General features: G+C 43.3%; 1 protein-coding gene and 1 pseudogene across 1 annotated transcript; both read left to right on the forward strand.

The window, feature by feature from the left end:
* The first annotated feature begins 3952 nt into the window (after positions 1 to 3952).
* Positions 3953 to 6690, forward strand: LOC147508980 (GDSL esterase/lipase At5g45960-like). Its single transcript, XM_086599184.1, has 5 exons — positions 3953 to 4300; positions 4569 to 4699; positions 4944 to 5177; positions 5297 to 5558; positions 5880 to 6690. The coding sequence occupies exons 1-5, from the start codon at positions 4021 to 4023 to the stop codon at positions 6074 to 6076; spliced, it is 1104 nt and encodes a 367-aa protein (XP_086455310.1). The 5' UTR covers positions 3953 to 4020; the 3' UTR covers positions 6077 to 6690.
* Positions 6691 to 12928: 6238 nt separating this feature from the next.
* LOC147508981 (GDSL esterase/lipase At5g45960-like) lies at positions 12929 to 26249 on the forward strand (annotated as a pseudogene).
* The last annotated feature ends 381 nt before the right edge of the window (positions 26250 to 26630 follow it).

Here is a 26630-nt window from a genome sequence, read left to right on the forward strand (position 1 = left end):
CAGGCGGAGTTGATATGTAAGCTTTTAGGTCCTTGAAAGCTTTGTGGCATTCGTCTGTCCATGTGAATGTTACGCCTTTCTTAAGTATTTGTAGGAACGGTCTGCATTTGTCAGATGCACATGAGATGAATTTGTTGAGGGCTGAAACCATGCCAGATTGTTTGTGAATTTGTTACTTGGAAGTTGGTTCCGACATTTCAAGGAGAGCTCATATTTGTTCTGGGTTTGCTTCAATGCGTCCTTGTGAAACGAGGTATCCTAAGAATTTCCCTGAGGCTACCCTAAATACACATTTTGCTGGGTTGAGCTTCATCTTGTTTTGGCGCAATCTTTCAAAGGCTTCTTGCAGGTGAGAAATGTGTTCGCCAACCTTTTCACTTTTGACTACCATGTCGTCTATGTAGACTTCCATAGTGTCGCCCAGAAAGTCTTTGAACATCTTTGTGACAAGTCTTTGATAGGTCGCACCTGCATTCTTCAAGCCGAATGGTAGACCGTTGTAGCAGAACGTTCCTTGTTCAGTTATGAAGGACGTTTTCTCCTGGTCTTCTTTTGCAAGTGGTATCTGATTATATCCGCTATACGCATCCATAAATGATGGAAGTTCATGTCTGCAAGTTTGATCTACCAATATGTCAATCCTTTGTAGGGGGAAGCTGTCATTTGGGCAATGCTTGTTGACGTTGGTGAAGTCTATGCAGAGTCATACCTGGCCATTTTTCTTAGGAACGGCTACAATGTTAGCTAACCAAGTTGGGTACTCGACTTCTCTGATGAATCTAATGTTTTTGAGCTTTTCAATCTCTTCATTGATGGCTTTTTGAAATTTGAGTGCTAGTTTCCTAAGTCGTTGTTTGATAGGCTTTACAGTTGGATCTACATTTAATTTGTGGCAAGCGACCTGAGGGTCGATTCCTGGTATGTCGATATACGACCAAGGAAAAATATCTTTATTGAGAGATAGAAAATTGACAAGTTGCTCATTGAGCTTGGGGTCTAAATCAGCCCCTACATAAATAAATTTTGGGTCATCATTTATGCCCAAATTGACTTTTTCTCCAGGTTCTATTTGTGCTTGTTTTTCCTTGAGCTTGTCTGTTGCTGATGCTGGAGGGCTGGAAGCTTGAGAATCTTGCATCTTTGGGATGTCTTTTGTCTGGACGACCTGAGTTTTGGTAGTGGTTGTTGCGCTGACTTGATTGCATCGATGTACTTCTAGTTGGTTGCTTCTGAAGCTCCATGATGCCTCGAAGTCCGGGGAACCGCAGGACTTGGTGTAAGGTTGATGGAACTGCTTGGATTTTGTGAATTCACCTACGTCCTAAGATGGCAGTGTAGGACGACTTGACATCAATCACACTGAAGCATATTGAGGTCTTGACCATGTTCTCTTTTTCTCCAATGGAGACTGGTAGGATGACGTCTCCAATGGAATCTGTGCGATCTCCATTGAACCCGTAGAGTGGTGCATTTGACTTTATCATCACCGAGTCTAGCAGGTGCATATCCTTGCATGTTTGGTAAAAGAGGATGTCGCAGGAGTTGCCTAGATCGATTATGACCCATTTGATTGTCCATCCATTGATCTTGACGTGCACTACCAGGGCATCATTGTAGGGTAGGCACACATTGTCGAGATCTTCCTCAGTAAATGATATTGAGGTCGTAGATTGAGAGCTGGTAGGAGTGATCACTTTCGCTTTGTTGGATAGGTGGTAGATTTCTTGCAGTGCTCTTACACGCCTGCACTTTTCACGACCTGAGGTCTCGTTGTTGGAGGTGTCTGTAATCATGTGGATTACCTTTTCCTCATCGTGATCGGAGGAGTGTTGTCTCCTGTTGTGCCTCGACCGACCTGGAGATTTAGATCGACGGGTTGTTCTGCTTTTACTCCTTCTGCGAGCAGGTCGTTCATAGCTCCGACTCCTGCTTCTGTTGCAGTTGGCATTCAGCTTATGCTTGAGGTCACTTTTTGGCAGGAACTCTTTCAGCTTTTCCTCTTCGACTAAGTCTTGAAGGTAGTGCTTGAGGCTCCAATATTCATCGGTGTCATGGTGGTGGAGTTTGTGGAAGTGGCAATATGGACGTCCTAGTATTGCTATCACCTTGTTGATGTTTGGCTTGAAGTAAGGTGTTGTATATATCTTATTCAGGATATGGCTTGGCATCCTGGAGAAGTTGGAGAATTCTCTTTTGGTGTATGAGGGCTTGTGGGAGTTGTTGCCTTGTTGTTGTTACATGAGTACTGATGGCTTTCTTTGGGTCCTCGTTTGTCGCTTACTGCGAGGACTTTTTTGCCTTTGCGTTGGGCCATCATTCTTCATACTTCATGTATTTGTCGACTGTGGAATAGATCGTCTAAGCGTTCTGACTTGTTACACATGAGAGACCCTGCTAGGTCGGAGTCGTTTAGGAGGGCGTTGGTGAATGCAGAAATTGCAAAGCTATCCTTGAGGCCTGGCTTCATTGATAGGAGTTCCTTCTTGAAACATCCTAAGAAAGCACAGATCGTCTCGCCGTGTACTTGCTTCAGTTGGAACAGCGAGTCCCCTACATTGAAGAAAAAAAAAACACACACACACACAGTCAATCCAATTTGACTTTCTTTTTATTTGTATTTGGAAGGGGGGGTGGGGGAAGACTCTAATTTCACTGGCACCACATTCATAATAAATTTAAATTTAAAGTGAAGAAAAGGAAAGACAAATCAAAAGTAGAAATTAAAGCTTTTAATTTGATGAGATTAAATATTAGAATTAGAGTAAGAATTTTGCCCCATTTAGTTAAATATATCCATCCCTAAGCTAGAAATACCAATAAAAGGAAGAAAGGTGGAACGAGTATGATAGAATAATAGAAACATCTTAATTGGCTTGGATTTGAATTGGAAAGATGTTAAAGATTACAAAAAATGACTAAAAAAGGTATCAAACTTTACACCTTTTGACAGTTTGGGGACCAAACTTTCTTTCTTGACAGTTTGGGGACCAAACTGTTTGTTTTTTGCAATTTAGGATAACTTCTGTCAAATTTCTCTAACACTGTTTCTAATTTGTATTTTTTTTTTTTTTAGAATAAAAAACATGCTGACGTGTACAACTATAACTCACACAATGTGAATGCAATAGCAGCAACCTAAAAAAATTATCAATTAACTTCAATTCACATAGCAGTCACTTTCAATGCAGGTTATTAACACCAACAACTACAACAATTTTCTCTTCCTTGCCTTTTATAAACCTTGCTCACAAACAATCTCTTCAGTATAACAACATAAATTACTGCCAATCCTTCTAACCAAAAAGTTGTATAGCTTGACAAGAAGCTTGAGGTAAATATCAATATATCATAAGATTTGGGTGCAGTTCGTTTTGTTTTCTTGCTCTTTCTTCGAGCCTATCAAATCAATATCCATGGTGTGGAGCTTTTGATCTTCTTTTGGAAGTTAAATACCTTGCACTGCTACATTAAAGTGGATTCATTCACAAAGGTATAACAACAGAGACGGAGAGAGAAATTTCCAACAAAAAAAAAGGGGGGAGATAGACAAGTCTCGCAAACCCGCAGCTCCATTCAACAAGATGAAGGTTCCAACTTCTGTCTTTTTTATTATAGTTGTACACGTCAGCATGTTTTTTATTTTTCGAAAAAAAAAATACAAATTATAAACCGTGTTAGAGAAATTTGACAGAAGTTCCTAAATTGCAAAAAGCAAACGATTGGTCCCCAAACTGTCAAGAAAAAAAGTTTGGTCCCCAAACTTTCAAAAGGTGTAAAGTTTGATACCCTTTTTAATCGTTTTTCGTAAGGATTAAGATTTGAGAGAGGATTACGTTCATTATTGTACGTACAAAATTCGAAAATTAAATGAAAAGAATAAAATTGAAAAGAGAAAACCATTGAATTTGTTTCAATGGCCCCTTGTTTCAAAACACCTAAGGCAAATAAATAGACCTGTATTCTGAATCCCTTCATCCAACTTGTATTATTTTGATCATCAGCTACAAGTGTATAACCACCATGGTTTGCTCTTACACAATCTTCCTCCCCCTCGTGTTTTTCATGTTCATTGTTCCAATCACTAGCTCTAGACCCATAAATGAGAACCTTACCAGTACGAACAATGTGAACCATTCAATTCCAGCCATTTTTGTGTTTGGGGACTCAACAGTCGACCCTGGAAATAATAACTTTATAGGAACCATCTTAAAATCAAATTTTCCTCCATATGGAGATGATTATCCTACTCATACTCCAACAGGAAGATTTACAAATGGTAAACTCACGACAGACTACATAGGTAAATAATACGTCAAATAGTGTTATAAAAGAAGTTTATTTTATTTTATATCTATAATAAGAATAAGATTTGGGCTACCACGAGGATATCCCTATAGGGATGAGTGTTTCAAGACTGTTGGACCTATAGGATATCCGAAAATCAAAAACAAAAAGGAAGAGAGAGAATATGGATTTGTTTTTTATTTTCGGACCATTAGATCTCGGATCCAACAGTCTCAGCTGGCGTCCCTAAGAATAATATAGTTTTCTAATGTGGGAAATGACAGCTTCATATTTGGGTATTGAAGAGTCTGTGCCTCCATATTTAGACAACACACTTACTCCAGAAGAGCTCATGACGGGAGTTAGTTTTGCCTCAACAGGATCAGGATATGATCAACTAACAGCAGATACATACGTATTTCTCTTCTTTACTTGGACTGTGTTTGATTGGTTGAACTTCCACAGAATTTTTAGTTTTCACTTTATATGCATGCTTAATTATCTATGTGAACAAATTAAATTCATAGCTTGTTGGCTGATTTATGTGCACGAAAATGCATAATTGTACAAGCAAAATACCTACTTCAATCTATGCGCTTAATAATATAGATTTCATCTCAAAATGATATATGTTATGCTTAATTCTTCTCTCTTTTCAGAAGGTGATACCTATGCAGCAACAACTTGAATACTTTAAAGAGTACGTGACAAAAATTGAACAACAAATAGGGAAGGGAGAAATGGAAGCTCGTATCACCAAATCAGCCTTCATTGTTAGTGCAGGAACAAACGTCTTTGTGCTCAATTATTTCGCCCTTCCAGAGCGGCGTAAACAATATACCATCACAGAATATCAGGATTTCTTGGTCCAGAATACCCGAAATTTCATACAGGTTTTGTTCTAACTTTCTCATGATTTACTATATACAACTAGGCAATCTATCTATTCTTGATTATGGAAGATATGATTCGTTTCCTGCCTATCAGTTTACTAATCTATACGTATATGCAGGCTCTTGTGGACCTTGGAGCTCGAAAAATTGGAGTTGTTGGAGTACCACCAATAGGATACTTACCTCTTGTTATGACCTTGAGTTCAGATAACAGAACTCTACTAGAGTCCTACACAGAATTGGCAAAAGAATACAATCAAAAACTCCAAAACGAGCTGCAACGCATCATGAATAACAGTTCTGCATGTCCTGGGCTTCAAGTTGTCTATACTGGCATATTTAAGGCTTTGCTTGATATCATCCAAAACTGCACCAAGCACGGTTCGTAAAACATATAATTTCATTTTTCTGTAAAATGTGTTTGTTTTGCAAAATGATTAATTTTCTCAAACGAGTCTTACAATGACTATCAAATTATCAATTATCCTAAATAAGCCCAAGACTGATTGGCCTAATGGACATGTGAGCCCGAGCAGACTAACACACTAACTGTAAATTTAACAACTGCTTTTTCTTTCCTGATACTTGGGTTTCATTTGTGTAGCGTATTATAATGAGTCCAACTCAAGGCTTGCATTAAGAACCCATGTAGCTACCCTTTGACATCAAGCTTAACTTACATTACCCTTTCTGGTTTCACAGGTTTTGAGGAGTCGAGGAGAGGATGTTGTGGGACAGGTCTGATGGAATTGGGGTTCTTATGCAACCTAAACACGGCGGTTTGCCCTGACCGTTCGAAATTTATTTTCTGGGATTCCATCCACCCGACGGACAAAACATACAACTTGCTGTTTTTGGCATTTCGCGATATTATTGATAAGATTGCTAAGGGCAATTAAACTTCCTAATCCCTTTTACAGCTTGCAACTGATCGGACTATACATGAAAATTTGTTGTACAAGTGAACCATTTTCAAGCAAAATGTGTCATTCAATATAATTTTAATTATCAAAGAGATTATTCATATTCAGCATTTGAGATTGTTTAGGTAGGTGGATATCATCATCATAAGGTAATGGGTTAATGGCGTTGTTCTACGTTGCATCGTGGAGGATTCATTCCCATTTCGCAGTGAAAATGGCTTGATGTGTGGTACAAAGTACAAACTATAAAGACGTACAAAAATGGCTTAAGTAAGTGGATACAAGATTACAAGGTCAGTGCTTGTACAATTGTACTGCACCAAGAAGGTTTATGGACCTTATAACTGACGTTGTCCCTGGACCTTGGGTTAATATGCCGTTTACCAATGAGCATGGCCCGGTCGAAGTATCTAATCAAACAGATAATTTCCAAATTCCAACCTAAGCGAGAAGGATGTGGAAGACAAATTATATATGCATACCCACCAGTAACTAGTTCAGAAGAAAAGAGCACGCGTCGTAAGGAACCTGAAGTCAGACAACAAATTAAGTATTGTAGTGAAAACGTCACATCAAACAAACGAGATACTGTTGCCGTGAATAGATGAGTTGGTCCCAATTGGCCAAATCCCAACCACAGTTGGAACAAATTAAATATGTAATAGATGACCACAATGATACAATTACTAAATGAGATGTCAAAAACAGTTACAAATCATCTCTGTGTACTAGAAATTGGGCTCTGGACAATTTCTACAGTCTGTTTTTTCTCTAGAGAAAGATCAATATTATATTTTGATTCTACTCCAATTTTAACAACATGTTATTTTTTTAGTGTATTAACTGTTTTTAAAACTTTTTATTTCTCCTTTTTACCTTTTTATTTGTAACTGCTAATTTCTTCCACAAATAAATAATACGAAAATCTAATATGCGCAGGCTATAGATGTGTGTGTCAATCGAGGCCACTCATCAGGCAAGGATGCGTGTGTATTGCTCCAAGATGTACTGCAATCAAATAATACAATTGTCTTATAAAAAAAAAATTATTTGTCATTTCACAATTTTACAATTTGAATTACATCAACATACATTTTTTATATTTTTGAAGTTAATGTTTTCCACATTGTTTTGGTCTCTCCAGAAATTCATCTCACTTTTAATTGAAATTTTGTAGATTTCTGATGAATTTTAGTTATTTTGATTAACACACTATTCTTTTGGTAACTGATTTAGTTCGTAGTTTTCTTTTTGTTAGTAGTTGACTTCTTTAGTTGGGACTAATAAAAGAGGTCAAAATTGTAAAAGGTCGATCTGAAATTTGAGATAGATATCAAATTTCAGTTTTTATGGAGGAAAAACAAAAAAAAAGTTTGTTATTTCCTCTGAACTTAAGAAATTTGCGTTTGTGTACCTATACCCAATTTTTTGTCTCTCTGTACATGACCACAAGTAGTCCATTCCACGGTACTGCACTTTACGTCTTTACTATCCATATAAATGGAGTCTCTAAAATTGGATCTTCATTACCACATTCAACTAGCTAGACGTCTATAACTATTCTTGATTTTTTTCGTAACTATAGCCATCATGTGTTACTCTTGCAGAATAGTTCTCCTCCTTTTCTTCATGTTTTCTGTTTCAATTCTGTTACGTAAACGAATACAGAAGCGTGACAATTGGACAAAGAAAATTGAATGCGGTGATAGAAATCGACAAAAACAAATCAATTAAAATACTTACGAATGCAAAGCGAATAACCAATAGAAGTGGAGACGAGATTTACGTGGTTTGGCGTTAGCCTAATCCACCAAGCAAAAGAGGAGAATTTTACTAATCAAGAGATAAACAAATAGAGTACAATCACTCACAAACGAATCCCGAAGAATTCACAAACTCTCTCTCACAAATTGAACATGACAAATCCCACAAACCGGTCTTGTATTTATAGAGGTCGTGGGTATCAAATTAGAATCCTATTTAGAATAGGAAACCAAAACCAAAACCAATATGAATTTGATAACCGTATACCAATAATTCTCCACCTCAGTGAAGATTTATCCAAATCTGAGCCGATCAACCGAATAGCAAATCCCCTCTTCAATGCACAAATGTCCCAAAGGACCAAACACGACTGTACCACATAGTGGATGCTTACGTACCCTTGTTAAAGGATCAAGTTGACCGTAGTTCACCAATACCCCTAAGAGCCAAATCATCTCAAATGAAGGATATGAATCAAATTCAAACAATGTTGAAACTTGATTCCAGAAACCACGTACTTTCGTTAACATATCAGTTGGGTTCTCATTGGTGTCTATCTTAGTGAGTAAGATATCACCCTCCTCTAAAATTTCTCTGACAAAGTGAAAACGCAAATCAATGTGCTTCGTACGAGCATGATGAACTTAGTTCTTGGCCAAATATATAGCACTCATGCTATCACAGTGAATCTCGAGCTGACCCTGCACAATACCCAAGTCATCTAACAAACCCTGCAACCAAATAGCCTCTTTCATAGCTTCAGTCACCGCCATATATTCTACCTCTGTCATAGACAATGCAACTATAGACTGCAAAATAGACCTCCAACTTACTGGAGCACCAGCTAAAGTAAATACATACCCAGTAGTGGACCGGCGCTTATCCAAATCACCTGCATAGCCAGAGTCCACATAACCCACACAAAGCTTACTAGTATCCCTCTCAAACATCAAACCAACACCTACAGTACCAAGAATGTACCGTAAAATCCATTTCACAGCTTGCTAGTGTTTCTTCCCAGGGTTATGCATGTATCTACTAACAACACTAACAATTTGTGAAATGTCTGGCCCTAGTACACACCATCGCATACATCAAACTACCAACAACACTTGCATATGGAACATGAGTCATGTACTCACGCTCCTCATTGGAACTCGGAGACATAGTAGCACTAAGTTTAAAATGAGAGGCAAGAGGTGTACTCACAGACTTAGTGTTTCCATCAATACCAAACTTCTGTAGTACCTTCTTCAAACATGTCTTTTGAGACAAACAAACTCTGCCTTTTGCTCTATCTCTCTGAATCTCCATGCCAAGAATCTTCTTAGCTTCACCCAAGTCCTTCATCTCAAATTATGAGGACAAAAACTTTTTAAGCTTATCAATCTCAGTCTTGCTTCTTGAGGCTATAAGCATATCATCAACATACAAGAGCAAGTAGATGAAAGAACCGTCATGTAGTTTGCGAAAATAGACACAATGATCGTAGTGACTTCTTGTGTACTTGAGCCCTAGCATAAACCGATCAAACCACTTGTACCACTGCCTGGGAGACTGTTTCAAACCATATAGCGATTTTTTCAGTTTACACACTAAATCCTCTTTTCTTGCAACTTTAAACCCACTTGGCTTAGTCATATAAATCTCCTATTCTAAATCACCATGTAAAAAAGCAGTTTTTACATCGAGCTGGGATAGCTCCAAATCATACTGAGCTACCAAGGTAAAAAGAATGTGTATGGAGGAGTGTTTCACAACCGGAGAAAACACCTCATTATAGTAAATCGCCTCCCTCTGAGCGTAGCCTTTAGCTACCCATCTTGCCTTATAACGTAACTCATTACTTAGAGATCCTTCTTTCAATGCAAACACCCATTTCCCACCAATCACCTTCTTACCATTAGGTAACTTTACAAGCACCCAGGTATCATTCTTATGAAGAGATTGCATCTCCTCATCCATAGCTGTCTTCCACCTTTCTAACTTGGAGCACTTGATTGCTCCATAATATGAGGAAGGAACATCTTCATCAAGACTTTCAATAACAGAAAGTGCATAGGTAACGTAATTATTTAGCCAATACAATGGGGGCACATTTCTCTTAGATTTACCAGTTGCAATAGGCTCATGAACTGGAGCCAAAGGACCAACATTCATCTGCTCCTCTAATGGAGTCATATCCTCTGCATCATCATTTGTTCCATCACCTATAATCACTATTTCTGTGTCTTCAACTGGAACATCAACTGACTGACTACCCATGGTTGCCAATCTACTAGATACAAAACCATCTGGACTAGGTGAAGACGCATCAATCTCCACCTGCTGCAATACCTCTTTGGCCATACTCTCCACCTGCTGAGAGTCAGTAGACTTCAACATAAAAGCCTCATCAAATGTCACATCTCTGCTCAAAACAAATTCCTTATCTTTCGGATCCCATAGCTTATAACCTTTAACTCTACTTTTCAGACCTACAAAGATAGCTTTCTTTGCTCTAGGATCCAACTTACCATCTTTGACATGAAAGTAAGCAGGACGCCCAAACACACGAAGGGAATCATAATCTTGAGCAGGTTTACCAGACCAAACCTCCATAGGAGTTTTACCTCCAATTGCAGCCGAAGGCAACCTGTTAACAAGGTAGCATGCATAACTCACAGCCTCAGCCTAAAATGTTTTGCCCAATCCATCATTGGACAACATACACCGCACTTTCTCCATTAGAGTGTACGGTTCATGCATTTCGGCTACCCCATTACATTCGGCGGTACCTTTCCTTTGTGAAGTGCCTCTCTATTCCCTCATTCTGACATACTTGCAAGAACGGATCACTCGTATATTCACCACCATTATCAGTTCGGAGTCTTTTGATCTTTCTATCAGTCTGAGTTTCAATCAACTTCTTCCACTTCACAAAGATATCTAGGAGTTCATCCTTGTTTCTCATAGTATATACCCACAAACGCCTAGAGTAATCATCAACAAAGGTCACATAATAATTAATGTTTGTTCCCTCCAAGAGATGCATTTCTAGAAGGACCCCAGACATCCGAATGAACATAATCAAGGGTTCCACGCGTACGGTGGATAGCGGTGCCAAACTTTACCCTTGTCTACTTGCCCAGAACACAATGCTCATAAAAATCCAACTTACAGGTCTTAAAACCTTTCAACAGTTCTTGCTTTATTAATGTTTGCATGGACTTCTCACCTGCATGTGCAAGACGCATATGCCATAATCTGGTACCCTCCTTAGCAAGCGCCTCCGAATGCTTTCGATGCGGCTACTTCTCCACTAAGCTGTACCACCCTTCAAATAGTACAAGTTATTCTAAGCATTATGCCTTTCATGATAACCATTGCTCCAGAAACTATCTTTAGAACACCACTGTCAATGACTACCTTGTAGCCCTTAGCTTCTAAAGTACCAACAGAGATAAGATTCTTCTTCAAAGTGGGAACACATCGAACATCATTTATTTTCTTAACCGTTTCATCATACATCTTGAGACAAATATTACCCATCCCCATAATATGACAGGGTTGATCATTCTCCATCAACACATCACCACTTTCAAGCTCCTTGAAACTTGTAAACCACTCCCTTATGGGACAAATATGATAGGTAGCACCCGTATCCAAAATCTAATGACTGGAATCAATGAAACAAATACTCGATGTAACAGGAAAAGAGAAATTTGAACTATCAGAATCATTACCTCCTTGAGCAATGTTGACATTAGACTGTTTCTGCTCAGTATCTTTCTGCTTGTGTTTCAACTTCTTGCAGTCTTTCTTCTAATGTCCAACCTTATGACAAAAAACACACTCATCACGGGCTAGATTTCGCCTTCTCGACTTGGAACGAGATTTACTTCTTCCACCACCAGAGTTTGGGCGGTCATTAGACCTCTCTCTTACCACAAAAGCAGTGCTCGTCGACTCTCTTGACTCCTTTTCATTGTTGTTAATCATATCCCAACTTGTCAACGCAGACTGCACCTCAAAATAGTTCAAAGCTTTCTTCCCGAACATAATGGTGGTTTTTATATGCCCATACTCCTCCTTGAGAAGAGATCTCAACAAATAGAAAGCTTTGTCTTCATCCTTCGTTTCTTCTTCAATGTTCAACAAGTCGGTAAGTAACTTGTTAAACTCGTTCATATGCTGGGACAATGAAATACCTTATTTCTTTCTCATATTATACAACTTTGATTTCATAAATACACGACCTTCTATTGTCTTATCTAAGTACTTCTCTTCAAAGATTCTCCAGATTTCCTTGGTCGAAGTCTCATTGAGAACAAGGTATTTCACATCCCTAGCCAAACACGATCTTATGATACCACAAGCTCGCCTATTTTTCTTAACCCAAACACTCTCCTCTATATCCGATGGTTTTTCGTCTAACACATCATCCAAGTCTTGTTGGCATAGTGCATCTATAACTTTACAACGCCACATACTAAAATTGTTAGATCCATTGAATTTCTCCACATCAATCATTGCATGGTTAATATTCAAAGTCATAGGAGGTGATTTCTCCTTAGACGTCGTAGAAGTAGTACCCGATAGAGGATCCGTCACCATACTTTCTCAAACTTTCATATACCACAAAACAATCAATAAACCAACAAAAGAAACCCTAGGTAGAACCTTGGCTCTAATACCAATTTGTTACGTAAACGGATGCGGAAGCGTGACAATTGGACAAAGAAGATTGAATGTGGTGATAGAAATCGACAAAAACAAATCAATTAAAATACTTACGAATGCAAAGCGAATAACCAATAGAAGTGGAGACGAGATTTACGTGGTTTGGCGTTAGCCTAATCCACCAAGCAAAAGAGAAGAATTTTACTAATCAAGAGATAAACAAATAGAGTACAATCACTCACAAACGAATCCCGAAGAATTCACAAACTTTCTCTCACAAATTGAACATGACAAATCCCACAAACCGGTCTCGTATTTATAAAGGTCATAGGTATCAAATTAGAATCCTATTTAGAATAGGAAACGTATGAATTTGGTAACTGTATACCAACCAAAACCAATATGAATTTGGTAACCGTATACCAACAAATTCCTTGTTATAGACCTGAACCTTCTGAAGATCAGAGACATTCAATTTCAGCTATTTTTGTTTTCGGGGACTCAACTGTTGACCCAGGGAACAATAATTACATAGGCACACTGTTAAAATCAGATTTTCCTCCGTATGGGAGAGATCTACCCAGTCACACCCCGACACGAAGGTTTAGCAATGGAAAGCTTAGCACGGACTACATTGGTAAGAATAATGTTGCCAAGGCTTGAGAATATTTTTGTTCAGCTTTGACGAATGATTTGGTTCATTTTGATTTGTGCAGCTTCTCACTTGGGTATCAAAGAATACGTCCCTCTTTATTTGAACAAGTCACTGACAGTGGAGGAGCTTAGGACTGGAGTTAGTTTTGCCTCAGCTGGATCAGGATATGACCTATTTACGACACAAATAAGTGTATGCCCCTTATTATTATTATCAAGCCTGAGTCCATTACAAAAAATCAACCCAAACGAAAATGTTTAATCTTGTCAAAAATTGTTTTTAAAATTTGAAAAATCTAGACCGTTAGATAATTTTATAACATTGTAAGAAAAAAATTTGATACGTCTAGATATTTTCAAATGTGCTGATTTTTTCTAAGAATAATTTATATTGTGGGAAGAACATCTCTACCAAAAATCAGAATATAATTCATTATTTTTCGTGATAGAGTTTTTTTGAAATTCGTATAAGTGGAGTTCATATAAGAGACATGTATTATTATAATATTATTATTATTATTTTGTAATCTTTCGTCTCGTTAAACAATTTCTTGTGGTTCATTAGTTTTGCATGTAAACATGTCCCGAGCACAAACAACAGTACGTGAACTTTCACTTAGCTTTATGGGTTTGTGTGGTTTATATGAACAAGGCATGCATGATGCCATGCATGATCACAACTTGTGCAAAAATATAAGGCCATCTATAGTTCTATACTACAGAAAGAAAAGATCGAGAAATATGAAGCCAAATTATGGCACTCTTGATCATAGTACAAAATATCCTGATATATCGTGATATTTGGGGATATCTATCAAGATTTCAGAGAAAGATATATAAATATCACGATATGTTCAGAAAACTACAAATATCTGCGATATTTCGATGATATTTATGATATTTTGTGATATTTTGCGATATTTTGAGATATTTGACGATATTTTGTGTATATAACAATGTTATTTAATATTTACTATTATATTTCAAATAAATATAAATAATGTATCATGATATATCAAGAAATATCTATAATATTTATCGATATTTTAGATATATCCAAAATATTTGAATGTGAAACAATATCAAATATCTCCAAAAAGAAAGATATATCCACGATACATATCTAAAAATTGAATATGGATAAATACCCATTTTCTGATATTTTGTACTATGCTCTTGATCGACAAATATAAAACAGTGGCCAGTCTTGATCCCATTAATGCATCATGCACGAATTGACAGCTTTCAAAAGCGTCTCACTTTTGCAGGCCCGTATCTCTTAGTGCACGGTTGCACGCATGCATCTTTTAAAATTATCGCCCAACTGTGCAATTTGTGGTGCACGTGCATCCCCACCAAAATAATTTCAGTGTTATTTCAAACTTTTCAGTACTGTCTGATAGTTTGTTAACGGAATCTAATTTAATCTTCAGACTACAAAACAATAACTTGCCATTAATTTGTAAAGAAAAATGTATGGGCTCGGTGGAGAAAAGGGCTGCCAGGTCAGCGGACCTCCTGGAGGAATCAGAGCAAGGGGATAGGGCGGGAGCACTGGAATCGAACCTAGGGTAAGACTAGGTCAGCGGGGCCTCAGATGGGGGGAGTAGCTTAGGAGAGTCCACCGAGTGGCAGGGGATCATAGCCGGGAAACCCTAGAGCGCGGACGTGGCAGGGGTACGGCAGAAAGAGGGATGGTTGGATGGGGGGCAGATGGACGGATAAGACGTGTAGGGAAGGGATATAAAAGAGGAGGACGGTCGGTGTCCCAAAAGAGGGAGAGAAGAGTGACCATTGAGAGATCATTGTAGAGTGTGTGTGTAACCACATTTTGGCGCCGTCTGTGGGAAACAAAGCAGAGTAGAGATGGCTCCGAAGAGACGAGTAGGTAGACCAAGGAAAGTACCAGTGCGGGAAATGACACCAGAGGCGGGAGTAGAGGAAGAAGGAGGCGGGAGAGCAGATCTGGGGGCGGAGGAGATGAGGCTTATGAGGGAGGAGATTGGAAGACTAAGGGAAGAGAACGAGGGTTTGAGGAGAGAGAGGGAACGAGAAGAGGAAGGACTGGACGAAGAAGAGGATGATAGCTCGGGGGAGGAAGGAGAGGAGCCCAATTTGGTGGAAAATCCGGTGACTGGCCTGACTATGGAGCAGGTACAGGAAATGATAGATAGGGATAGGGAAGCAAACCAGCAGAAGGAGAAAAGTCGTGGAGGAGCAGCCAACCAGGTGGTGGCGGGGTTGAACTGCAATCCGTTGGCGGACGACATCTGGGCGTCGGAGGTCCCAAAGCGTTTTAACCAACCTCGGTTCGAGAGGTACGACGGGAAAGGGGACCCGGCGGACCATATCCACCACTTCAGGCAACAGATGCCGCTATGGCAGGAAGCACGGTACGATGGATTACGATGCATGATGTTCCCCGCCAGTTTGAAGGGCGGGGCGTCGGATTGGTACTATCGTCTGCCGGCGGGAAGCATAAAGAATTTCCAAGAATTGGAGCAAGCCTTCGTGAATCAGGTCGAGAATTTGGACGAGAGAACTGCAGTTATTGCCTTTGAGCGAGGGCTGCGGCCGGGGACGGGAGTACACCAGTCGGTCGCAAAGAATGAAATTGCAATGTTGCATGAGTTATATCCGCGGGTAGAGAAGTACATCAGATACGAGGATACTCTACCAAGGGAGTCTAAGAAATCGGGGAGAGCTGTGTTGTCTTTGGATGAGGATAGGGAGCGCCACAGAGAGAAGGCATCGGACAAGGGAAGCTTGGGATACCGTGGTTACACACCGAGGGTCGAAAGAGTACGGGAAGGAGTTCGGCGGGAGAATAGGGAGAGGAAGCCGTACCGAGAGATAGAGGTGACGCCGCTGAACAGACCGCTGAGTGAGATATTGCCTCTGATTAAAAATCTGCAGGGGTATGAGGGTCTGCGGAATAAACCCATAGAGCTGCCAGATAAACCGTACTGCGCATACCATCAGATGCGAAACCATGAGACGGATGACTGCTATGCTTTGAGGTGGATGGTGCAGAGATTAGTAGAGAAGGGCAAGATGAAGGAGTTCGTGAGGGAAGCGCAGACTGACGAGCGCTTGGCACGACAGGACCAGGTGTTGGGTACCATACATGTGATTTTTAGCGGGGAGGTGCTAAGTCGTAATGCGCATAGAGATAAAGTGAGAAGGACGGCAAGCATCCAACAGGTCGATGAGAGAACTGAAACACCGCGGCCAAGGGTGGGATCAGATGAAGACAGAAACGTGATCGTCTTCAGCAAGGCGGATTTGCAGGAAGTAGACTCTCCGCATGAGGACGCGCTGGTAATCACGGTGACAATGGGCAATTACCGGGTAAAGAGAGTGTTGGTGGATTGTGGTAGCGCGGTAGATCTGCTGTTCAGGGGAGCTTTGGAAGAAATGGGAGTGGAGCCGAGGCAATTGAGGCCTCCCCGCACCAATTTGTACGGATTCAATGGAAGCATGACAGAGCCAATGGGGGAACTCTTGCTGCCGGTAACCACGGGCCCGGTGATGGTGTTTGCGTGTTTTATGGTGGTGGACTCCGCATCCCAATACAACGCCATCTTAGGGAGGAGGTGGATTCATGAGATGAAGGCCGTCCCGTCCACCTACTATCAAGTGATAAGGTTCCCAACTCCGACGGGCACATATGAGGTCCGCGGTGATCAGGTGACCGCCAAAAACAGTCACAGAGGGACAGTGAAGCGATTGGTGCATGAAACAGAAGAGGGAAGCTCCCACCCCAGGAAGAGGCAGGCATAGCAATTACAGATCGCCTCCGCCGATGTTAAGGAGAAGCCGGCGGAGGGTCCGAAGACAATAGACGAAATTGAAGTGGTAAATATAGGGGAGGGAGAAGAAGAAAGATTTACCTCGGTGGGGTCCAGTCTGTCGGATGATTGGAAGCATAAAATGGTGCAGTTCTTGTCGGAAAATAGGGATGTGTTCGCTTGGGATATCGAGGACGTTACGGGATTGGACCCGGAGTTTGCATGCCATAGGTTGCACATGAAGGAAGAAGCCAAACCGGTGAGGCAGAGGATGCGGAGTATTAGGCCAAAATATGCAGAGAGCATCCGCGAAGAGGTATCACGGTTGAAGGGAGCTGGCATAATACGGGAGACCGAGTTCACCGAGTGGTTGTCCAATGTGGTCGCTGTACCTAAAAAGAATGGCAAAGTGCGGATGTGCGTCGACTTCACGGATGTGAATAAGGAGTGTCCGAAAGATAGTTACCCCATGCCGCGGGTAGATGAACTGGTGGATAGGACCGCGGGATACAAGGTGTTCTCGTTCATGGACGCGTCTATGGGATATAATCAGGTAGCGATGTATGGGCCTGATCAGGACAAGACAGCATTTGTGGTGGAAGGTGGCACCTATTGCTATACAAGGATGCCATTCGGACTGAAGAATGCGGGAGCCACCTTCCAAAGGTTGGGGGAGAAAATGTTCGAAAGCAAGATTCGAAAGGGGATTGAAATATATATATAAACGACATGGTGGAAAAGAGTATGTCGGAGGAAGAGCATCTGGAGGGATTGCGGGAGACATTCAATATATTGCGGAGGCATAACTTAAAATTGAATCCGGATAAGTGTACCTTTGGAGTGACCACGGGCAAGTTCCTGGGATACATCGTGACACATCGAGGAATAGAGGCCAACCCTGAGCAGATAAGAGCCTTGATAGAAATGCCGTCTCCGCAGAATGTGAAGAAGGACAAATGGCTAGAGGGGAGGGTGGCGGCGTTAAACAGGTTTATTTCCAAGTCATCCGACAAATGCCGACCGCTGTATAGACTGTTGAGAAGTACTCCAGATTTCTTGTGGACAGCGGAGTGCGAAGAGGCATTTCAAGAATTGAAAGGGTATTTGGGTAAAGCGCCTTTATTATCCCGGCCGGAAGAAGGGGAGAAGCTGTACTTGTACTTGGGAGCATCCGATTATGCAGTGAGTTCAGTTTTGGTCTGCTTGGTAGACAGGGTGGAGAAACCGGTATATTTTTAGAGTAAAATGTTACTTGACGCAGAGACGAGATATAGCAGAATTGAGAGGTATGCCCTAGCCCTAATCTTCTCGGCTCTGAAGCTGAAGCCCTACTTCGAGTCTCATTCCGTGGTAGTAGTCACCAACCTACCACTCAAGCAGGCGATAAGGACAGAAAGTTCCGGGAGGATGTTGAAGTGGGCGGTGATGCTTAGTGCTTATGAGATACAATATCAGGGTAGGACCGCGGAGAAAGCACAAGCAGTGGCAGAATTTCTAGTGGAGTTCCCAGCCGAAGATCCCAATTGGGGAGAAGAGATGGTTATGGAACCAGAAAGAGACGGGGAGCCCAATGTACTGAATCCGTGGGATGAAAGAAATGGGTGGAGGATATTCGCGGACGGATCAGCCACGGATGAAAGTAACGGCATAGGAGTGGTGTTAGTTACGCCCGATAACAACCGTATAGAGTTGACTGCGAGGTTGGGGTTCGCGGCGTCTAGCAATGAAGCGGAGTACGAGGCAGTGATAGCGGGACTAAGGATGGCCGAGGATGTGGGGGTCAGAGAGCTGATAGTGTACTCGGATTCGAATCTTGTGATTTGTCAAGTTAATGGGGGATTTGCAGCGCGGTGCCCGAGAATGGCAAAATATCTGAATGTGGTGCACTAGAGGGCCCGCAGATTCGCAAAGATCCAATTCGTGCACCTGGGTCGCGGAGAGAACAGGCACGCAGATGCACTAGCATATGTGGCGGCAGCTATGCCGGGGTCAGAGGATAGGGTGATACGGGTAGGCAGAGTGGACAGACCCAGCACGGAAGAGGGGACAGAGACTTGTCATGTAACAGAAGAGGAAGAGTGCTGGATGAACCCCGTCATCGATTTCTTAGGAGGAAAAGAGGTGACCGACAAGAAAGAAAAGAGAAGATTGGAACAGACCTCCCAAAGATACGTCCTAGCGGGAGGAGAATTGTACCGGAAAAATTTCAACGGACCTTTGTTAAAGTGTTTAAGCCCGCGGTCAGCTAAAGAGGTGGTAAGGGAGCTGCATGAGGGTGACTGTGGGAGCCATTCTGCAGGGAGGACCACTGCGCACCGACTATTAACGCAGGGTTACTTTTGGCCCCACATGAAGAGAGATGCGACGGATTTCGCCAAGAAATGTGACAAATGTCAGAGGTTTGCACAGCGGATATTCGCTCCCGCCGAACCCCTGCATAATGTGTCGAGTCCGTGGCCGTTTTCCATGTGGGCGATGGATGTCGTGGGGCCATTGCCCATGGCCAGCGGCAAGAGGCGATACATGTTGGCGGCCACCGACTACTTCACAAAATGGATAGAGGCTATCCCTTTGCAGCAAGTCAAAGAGACGCAGGTGATTAAGTTTTTGTGGGAAAACATCATATGTAGGTTCGGATTGCCGTATGCTGTCATCGCGGACAATGGGACACAGTTCACGGGAGCTAAAGTGGCGGCGTTTCTGCGGTCGTATCGGGTGAAACAAGGATTCTCAGCCCCATACAACCCAGAGGGGAACGGACAGGCGGAATCTTCCAACAAAACGATAATGAACAACTTGAAGAGGAAGTTGGAAGGTAAAAAAGGCGCCTGGGCCGACGAATTGAACCATGTTCTATGGGCCTACCGGACCACTCCGAGAACTAGCACCAAAGAGACACCATTTGCCATGGCATACGGAGTTGAGGCTGTGATTCCCTCAGAGATGATCACGAGTACAATGAGAACCAGAGTGGTGAAGGATGGGACGAACTGGCGCATTTTGGCGGGGGACTTAAACCTAGCAGAAGAGAAAAGAGACGGCTCGCGATCATTTGGAAGAATATCACCGAAGGTTCGCGAGAGCGATAATAGAAAGGTCAAGCCGCGACATTTCAAGATTGGGGAGATGGTGCTGCGGCGAGTGACTCCAAGCACAAAAGAAGAGAAGGATGGGAAGCTGGGGCCAACGTGGGAGGGGCCATACACCGTGGTGGAGACAGGAGGGTCAGGGACCTACAAGCTGCAAACCATGAAGGGCAAATTGATAGAAAAACCGTGGAATGTAAGGATGTTGAAGAAGTTTCACAGTTAAAAGTAGGAAAAGCTTGAACGATGTAAGGAGGTCCAACATAGGGGCCGACAGCTGAATGTAAATATATAAAACCACAGCACTTTTGGGGAATGAAATGGTGTTTGTTATATGCAATGTCATAGGGAATAACACCAGCCAGGGATCAGCGGAGAGAGTGTGGGTAGGGACAAATAGAATGCACCCAATGAGTATGAGAGCAGGGTCGAGCCGCGGTGGGATGAGCCCCCGCGGACCCTAGAGTCCAGAGACCCGGGGGCAATAGAGTGTTCCGGCAAGTGCAGGAGACCGAACGACCCGCGGGGCGGGATGAGCCCCTCGCGGATCGGAGATGGTAGAGACAGGTGGGGCAATAAAATGTCTCAGCAAGGGTAAGAGAGGGGCGAGCCGGGGGGGATGGCCCTCGCGGACCCGAGAGTCAGCGACACGACGGGCAATGGAGCATTCCGGCGGGGGAGATCGCGACCAGCCGGGCGGGATGAGCCCCTCGCGGATCGGAGATGTCAGAGACAGGGGACAATAAAATGTCCCAGCAAGGATAAGAGACTGGGCGAGCCGCGGGGGGGATGAGCCCCTCGCGGACCCCAGAGTCCAGCGACACGGGGGCAATGGAGCATTCCCGGCAGGGGCAGGAGACTGAGCGACCCGCGGGGCGGGATGAGCCCCTCGCGGATCGGAGATGTCAGAGACAGGTGGGACAATAAAATGTCCCAGCAAGGATAAGAGATCTGGCGAGCAGGGGGGGCCGCCCCTCGCGGACCCCGTGAGTCGGCTGACGGGGGCAATGGAGTGTTCCCGGCAAGTGTGGGAGTCGAGGTGATCCGCAGGGTGGGATGAGCCCCTCGCGGATCATACATGGCAACAACGCGGGTGCAAAGAGAAGGGCCCCGGCTTGTTTGAGCCCCTTGGGTGATGCAGGAATGGAAGATAGCTCCGAGGAGATTTGGAATAACAAATAAGAGTTAAGTAAAAACATACATGAGAATCACAAGCTACCTCGAATGGGGGAGAGACAATAGTAAAACATATAAAATCTAAAATATCTTGTTACAGGGGAAGCATAGCCAACAGCGGGGCCCGGAAAGCGAAAATATCCTGTGACAAAACAAGGGTCGCTAGTTAACATCAGAGGAGGGCTCATTGGCAGGCACCCCAAAGATCTTCGGCGATCTTGTCGGAGCCATGAAGGAAGGACCGGGGTTCGACGAAGCGTACTGGCCGACGTGTCGGGAGTGCCGCTCGTGTGAGTGACCGGCCTTTCAGGGAGGAGGCGGCCCTCTTGGATAAGTCTGTCCATGGCTTCCTGAACTTTCTTGGCCACCCTCTTGTCAGCCAAAAGTTTGAAGCGGTCGCAGAGTATGTTCATGTCCGCTAGGTTCTTTTGGGACTCGGCGGCGCTGGCCTCTTCATACTTCTGTTTAAGGGCCTCTAGATCATCTTGGTGCTTCTGGGCTGCGGAGTCCAAGGCGAGCTGATGATGCTGGAGAAGGGAGTCCCTTTGCTGGCTTAGACGGCCATTGACTTGGTCCATATACATTTGGTGGTTGCGCTCAGCAGTCTGGAGCTCATCTTGGGCCTGCAGCTTGGCCAGGTTGGCGGCCGCCAATTCTAATTGCAGGCTAGCATGGGACGCCCTCACCCCTTGGGGTCCTTCCAGCTCCTTCTCCAGAGTAGACAGTCTGTTTCGGGCACTGAGCAGGCCGCGAATCATGTAGGAGATGTCCAGACTGACCTGAGACACAAGGGAGAAGGTAAAAAAAAAAAAAAAAAAAAAAAGAAGAAGAACGTACCCTCTCCCAGTTAGTGTACAACGACGTGCGGTGCGAATCGAAGGTACCACCGTCTGCATACGCGATATCGCGGGGTAAATGGGAGTTATAAAATAAGGAGGAGGCAACCGCGGCGTTGTCCAGAGTCGAGTCGTCGGTATTCACTCGGCGGTTGCGCACCTTGAAGACTGGGCGGAACTCCTCTACGACGACGGGGGAAGGTGCCGGGACATCAGTGGGCACGGGCGCCGAAGCAGGTTCCTTGCCAGCCCGGTGAGAAGGGGGTGATGGCGCAGTGGGGGGCTGGGTAGCAGCGAGTGGGGTGGGGTCTCCAGGAGCAGAGTCATGTGGTGTAGGGAGCCCGGGACTGGCGGAACTCGATGTCCGCGGTTTCTTGGAGGGCGGTTGTTCTTCAGAAGTACGGGTCTCGGCAGAGGGAACCTCTATAACCCCCTCGTCGTCAGAATCACTGTCAAACAGCTTCTGCGTATGTACATCCATGTCGTCGGTGGGGGAGTTGTGGTATTGGTCAGCCCAGTCAGAGATGGAGCGATAGGAGTGGGTGCCTTCCGGGGCGGGGGAGTGGGGGTGGCTTTGGTTGCGGAGAGAGGCGTGGGAGCGGGACCTTTTCTTGGGGGAGGCTCGGGGTTTGCGCTCTTTGGGAGGGGGAGGGCGGTAAAAGGGGGCAGAAAACTCACCAAAGTGTTGGAGAGAAGGAACTTGTAGAAGTGGAGTCGCAGTAGTAGGGTGAATACCTAGATGGGCCGCTTGGTCAGGTCCCAAGTCGCGGAGTCGCTGGAAGATAGGACAGGAAATGCCGGAGTATATTTGGGACTTGGAATCTGGTCGCCACCCTGTACAAGGAAGAAAAAACATGGTTAGGAAAGAACGAAAGAGTACGTCGGGAGAGGAAGGGAGAGCCGAGGTACTCACCGCGGAATTTGAAGGCGAGGTGGTTAAGAGTCAGATCATCGGGGAGGTCCGCGGATAGAAAGGGACCTGACACGTACAGGGGGTAATGGTGCCATACTTTATCTGAGGAGGTGATGTGAAGCAAGAAATTCTTCTTTCGAGGGCGCACGCAGAATGACTGGTACCCGACCCCGACATCTTTAGTGCTCTTCTTAAGGTAATATTGAGAGAAGATGTCGCGGCTCGTGATTTTGGGGTCCCCGGTCTGATTGTAAGAATTCGCGGCATACATAAGTCTCCAAAAATTGCCTATGCCTTGGCAGGGGGGAATATTGAAATGGTTGCATACCTCGACATCTAGCAAGGTGAGAGGTAGTCGCAAGCCGGCCACAATTTGGCCAACCGTGACAACCAGACACCCCGGACGTCGAGGAACCAGGTGGGGGTAATGGGTGGTGGTAGGCACGTGTTCTAAAATTATGTCGGTCGGGATACCATAGGCCGCCCTAATTGCGGCCAAATTAGGTCTACGATATCGAGAAGGGGGCGGCAGTAAAGAGGCTAGGCGGCCAGAGGTGGAAGGGACTGCGGCCGAAACAGTGGGGGACGGAGACGCCACCCCGTCAGATCGGGATGAGGAGGAGTCAGAAGACTCAGAGCCCGACATCGAAGAAATACGGCAAGATCTAGTAGAGGAAAATTTCAAACAGAAGCAGAAAGTAAAGATTCGAGCGCAAAAAGACTTACCGAGGGAGGAGACAGCCTGAGTGAAATGCGCAAGAAGGATGAGGTTCTCCGGAAAAAGAGAGGAAAAGTGACCAGTAGTGGGGCTTGGACGGAGGAAACGAAGAGAGCAGCAAGAAGAAAAAAGAGAGCAGTTTGAAGAGATAGAAGGAAGGTGAAATGAGAAAAGAAGAGGAATTGGAGAGGTTTATGTAGGGGAAGGGTGAAGATGTCTTTTGAGAGAGTAAGGAAGGTAGAAAGGCTGGGGGCAGAAAGGTAATTGCACGGAAGGTGGAAACCGAGGCGACAAGACAGTCAACCAGTCTAAAGGAGACACGTGGCAACACGAAGTACGAGAGTCGGCGAAAAGCGTGCGTGACGAGGGCAATCATCCTTACACGAAAACCGAGGGGCACGCGCGAAGGCGCGTGGGTAACGAGGAGAAAGGGGTTCTTGACTCCAGGCCCGCAAGTAGGACCGCGGAGTCAAGAAAGGGCATTTGTATGGGCTCGGTGGAGAAAAGGGCTGCCAGGTCAGCGGACCTCCTGGAGGAATCAGAGCAAGGGGATAGGGCGGGAGCACTGGAATCGAACCTAGGGTAAGACTAGGTCAGCGGGGCCTCAGATGGGGGGAGTAGCTTAGGAGAGTCCACCGAGTGGCAGGGGATCATAGCCGGGAAACCCTAGAGCGCGGACGTGGCAGGGGTACGGCAGAAAGAGGGATGGTTGGATGGGGGACAGATGGACGGATAAGACGTGCAGGGAAGGGATATAAAAGAGGAGGACGGTCGGTGTCCCAAAAGAGGGAGAGAAGAGTGACCATTGAGAGATCATTGTAGAGTGTGTGTGTAACCACAAAAAACATCACGCATAATTATTTTGAAATATGAGTACTCTTGAAATATCTGCATGACTCTAATCTTGTGATTAATATACTTGTGAAGAGGAGTCTAGCTTGATTTCCAGATTTATTAGTTAGAGATTACAAATAATTTTTACATTGAAACTTACTTCAACAATGACTGATTTCTCTCTTTTTCTTGTTGGTTCCGTTTCTTAGAATGTAATTCCAATTCAAAAACAACTTGAATACTTCACGGAGTACAAGGCAAGACTTGAAGATGTAATGGGAGCTGAGAAACTGGAAAATCACATTAGAAGAGCAGGATTTGTTGTTAGCTGTGGAACAAATGGCTTCGCCGCCAACTATTTTAGTGTCCCAAATCGACGAGCGCAGTACAATGTCACGGATTATCAGAACTTTTTGCTTCAGAAAACTCGTAATTTTCTGCAGGTTCGTTACATGAATGTTCATGAGCAAGGCGTTGAATGCACAAGACACATACTAAAATTAATTTGTTGAACAATTAAAGAACAAATGTGGTAACATCCAAAAAATGGGCAGGGTTTGTTGGACCATGGAGCTCAGAAAATCGGAATAGTTGGAGTACCACCAATTGGCTGTTTGCCCATTGTAATTACTACGAACTCAAATAATGCAATTTCTCATCGTGGATGTATTGAATCCTACTCTAGTGTTGCAAAAAAATATAATGCCAAGCTTCAAAATGTGCTACAAAGCATGCAGAAGAACCTGGGCAATTTTGGTGCTATAATTGTCTATGGCGAAATTTATGAGCCCCTACTTGATATGATCAAAAGCTACAAGAAATTCGGTTAGTAATCATCCTGCATCTTTATACATACGTCTTTTTATATTTGCAAGACTGTCTGTAACTTTGGATATCGCCTATTGATTTGCAAATTTATCAAAAGTTTGGGCCCTCATATTTCTAAAGATTTCAACATCTTGCCCCTTGACCCTTCGCCCAAAGTTATATAGGACGTTTAAATTTTTTTTTTTGCTAAGTGAGCTTGAAATTTTATTAATAAGAAGAAGAAAAGTTACATAATAAAAATGAAGGAGAAATAAAGTGAGATGAGAAAATCAACAGAACATGGAAAAAATCTATATAAACGGGACTGCATCATTGTAATGGATATGATGGAGAGACAGGATCTTGAAATAAGTCTATACTGACTCCCATCGTATCAAGTTGTTTTTTTTTAAAGGTAATTGGTATTATAGCAAAAATGAATTTGTTTTTAGTTTTTTACAGTGACATCAAGTGAGAGTCCTGGTAGTACTCTCCCATCATATCTTTCGGCCAGCCCATTTACAATACAAATTTGTTTTTGAAACATTTTTTTTTTGCTAAAGTTTGTTTTTGAAATTGGCTTACAACACCTTGTTCTCCAGGTTTTGAAGAGTGGAGGAGAGGATGTTGTGGAACAGGCTTGTTCGAGTTTGGCTATTTATGTAATCCCTAGTCGTTGGTCTGCTCCGATCCGTCCAAGTTTATTTTCTGGGATTCAATCCATCCCACAGAAAAAACATACCACTTCTTGTTCACTGCGTTACGCGATTTGATTGATAAATTCACTTAAGAATCCGCTTCGCATACTATAGGTGCAATTTGCATTTTATTTGCCTTCTGTATAAATTCTTATGTATTAACTGCATGCCTACATAAAATTGTATTATTTCGTAGTAACGTCCACAAGATTCGACAATGATTTTATATTTAGCATGAATAATTGGTCTCTTTGATTTCCATGAGATGTAAGCTCTAAAATGCAGATCAGCAGATGCTCAGCGTTTAAGAGCAGTCTTAGAAGTGTGTGATAGTTGTTAGTTAAGTCACTCTTAGGCTAACACAAAAGAGCCTTTCTTTATCAACAGCAATAAACAAAACCAAATAGGGAATTTTGACTTAACCGCCCACAGTTTGGTAGCGTTTTGACTAAACCCCATATTTTTAAAATCATTTGAATTTGCCCCCCCCCCCCCCCCCCCCCCACTCCGTCAATTTTGTGTGTAACAGACGTTGGTATTTTAGCTATTGACCATTTTACCCTTATGAAATAGACGTTACATTGCCCCCCC

This window comes from Coptis chinensis, chromosome 3 (assembly GCF_015680905.1).
Source record: "Coptis chinensis isolate HL-2020 chromosome 3, ASM1568090v1, whole genome shotgun sequence".
Lineage (NCBI taxonomy): Eukaryota > Viridiplantae > Streptophyta > Magnoliopsida > Ranunculales > Ranunculaceae > Coptis > Coptis chinensis.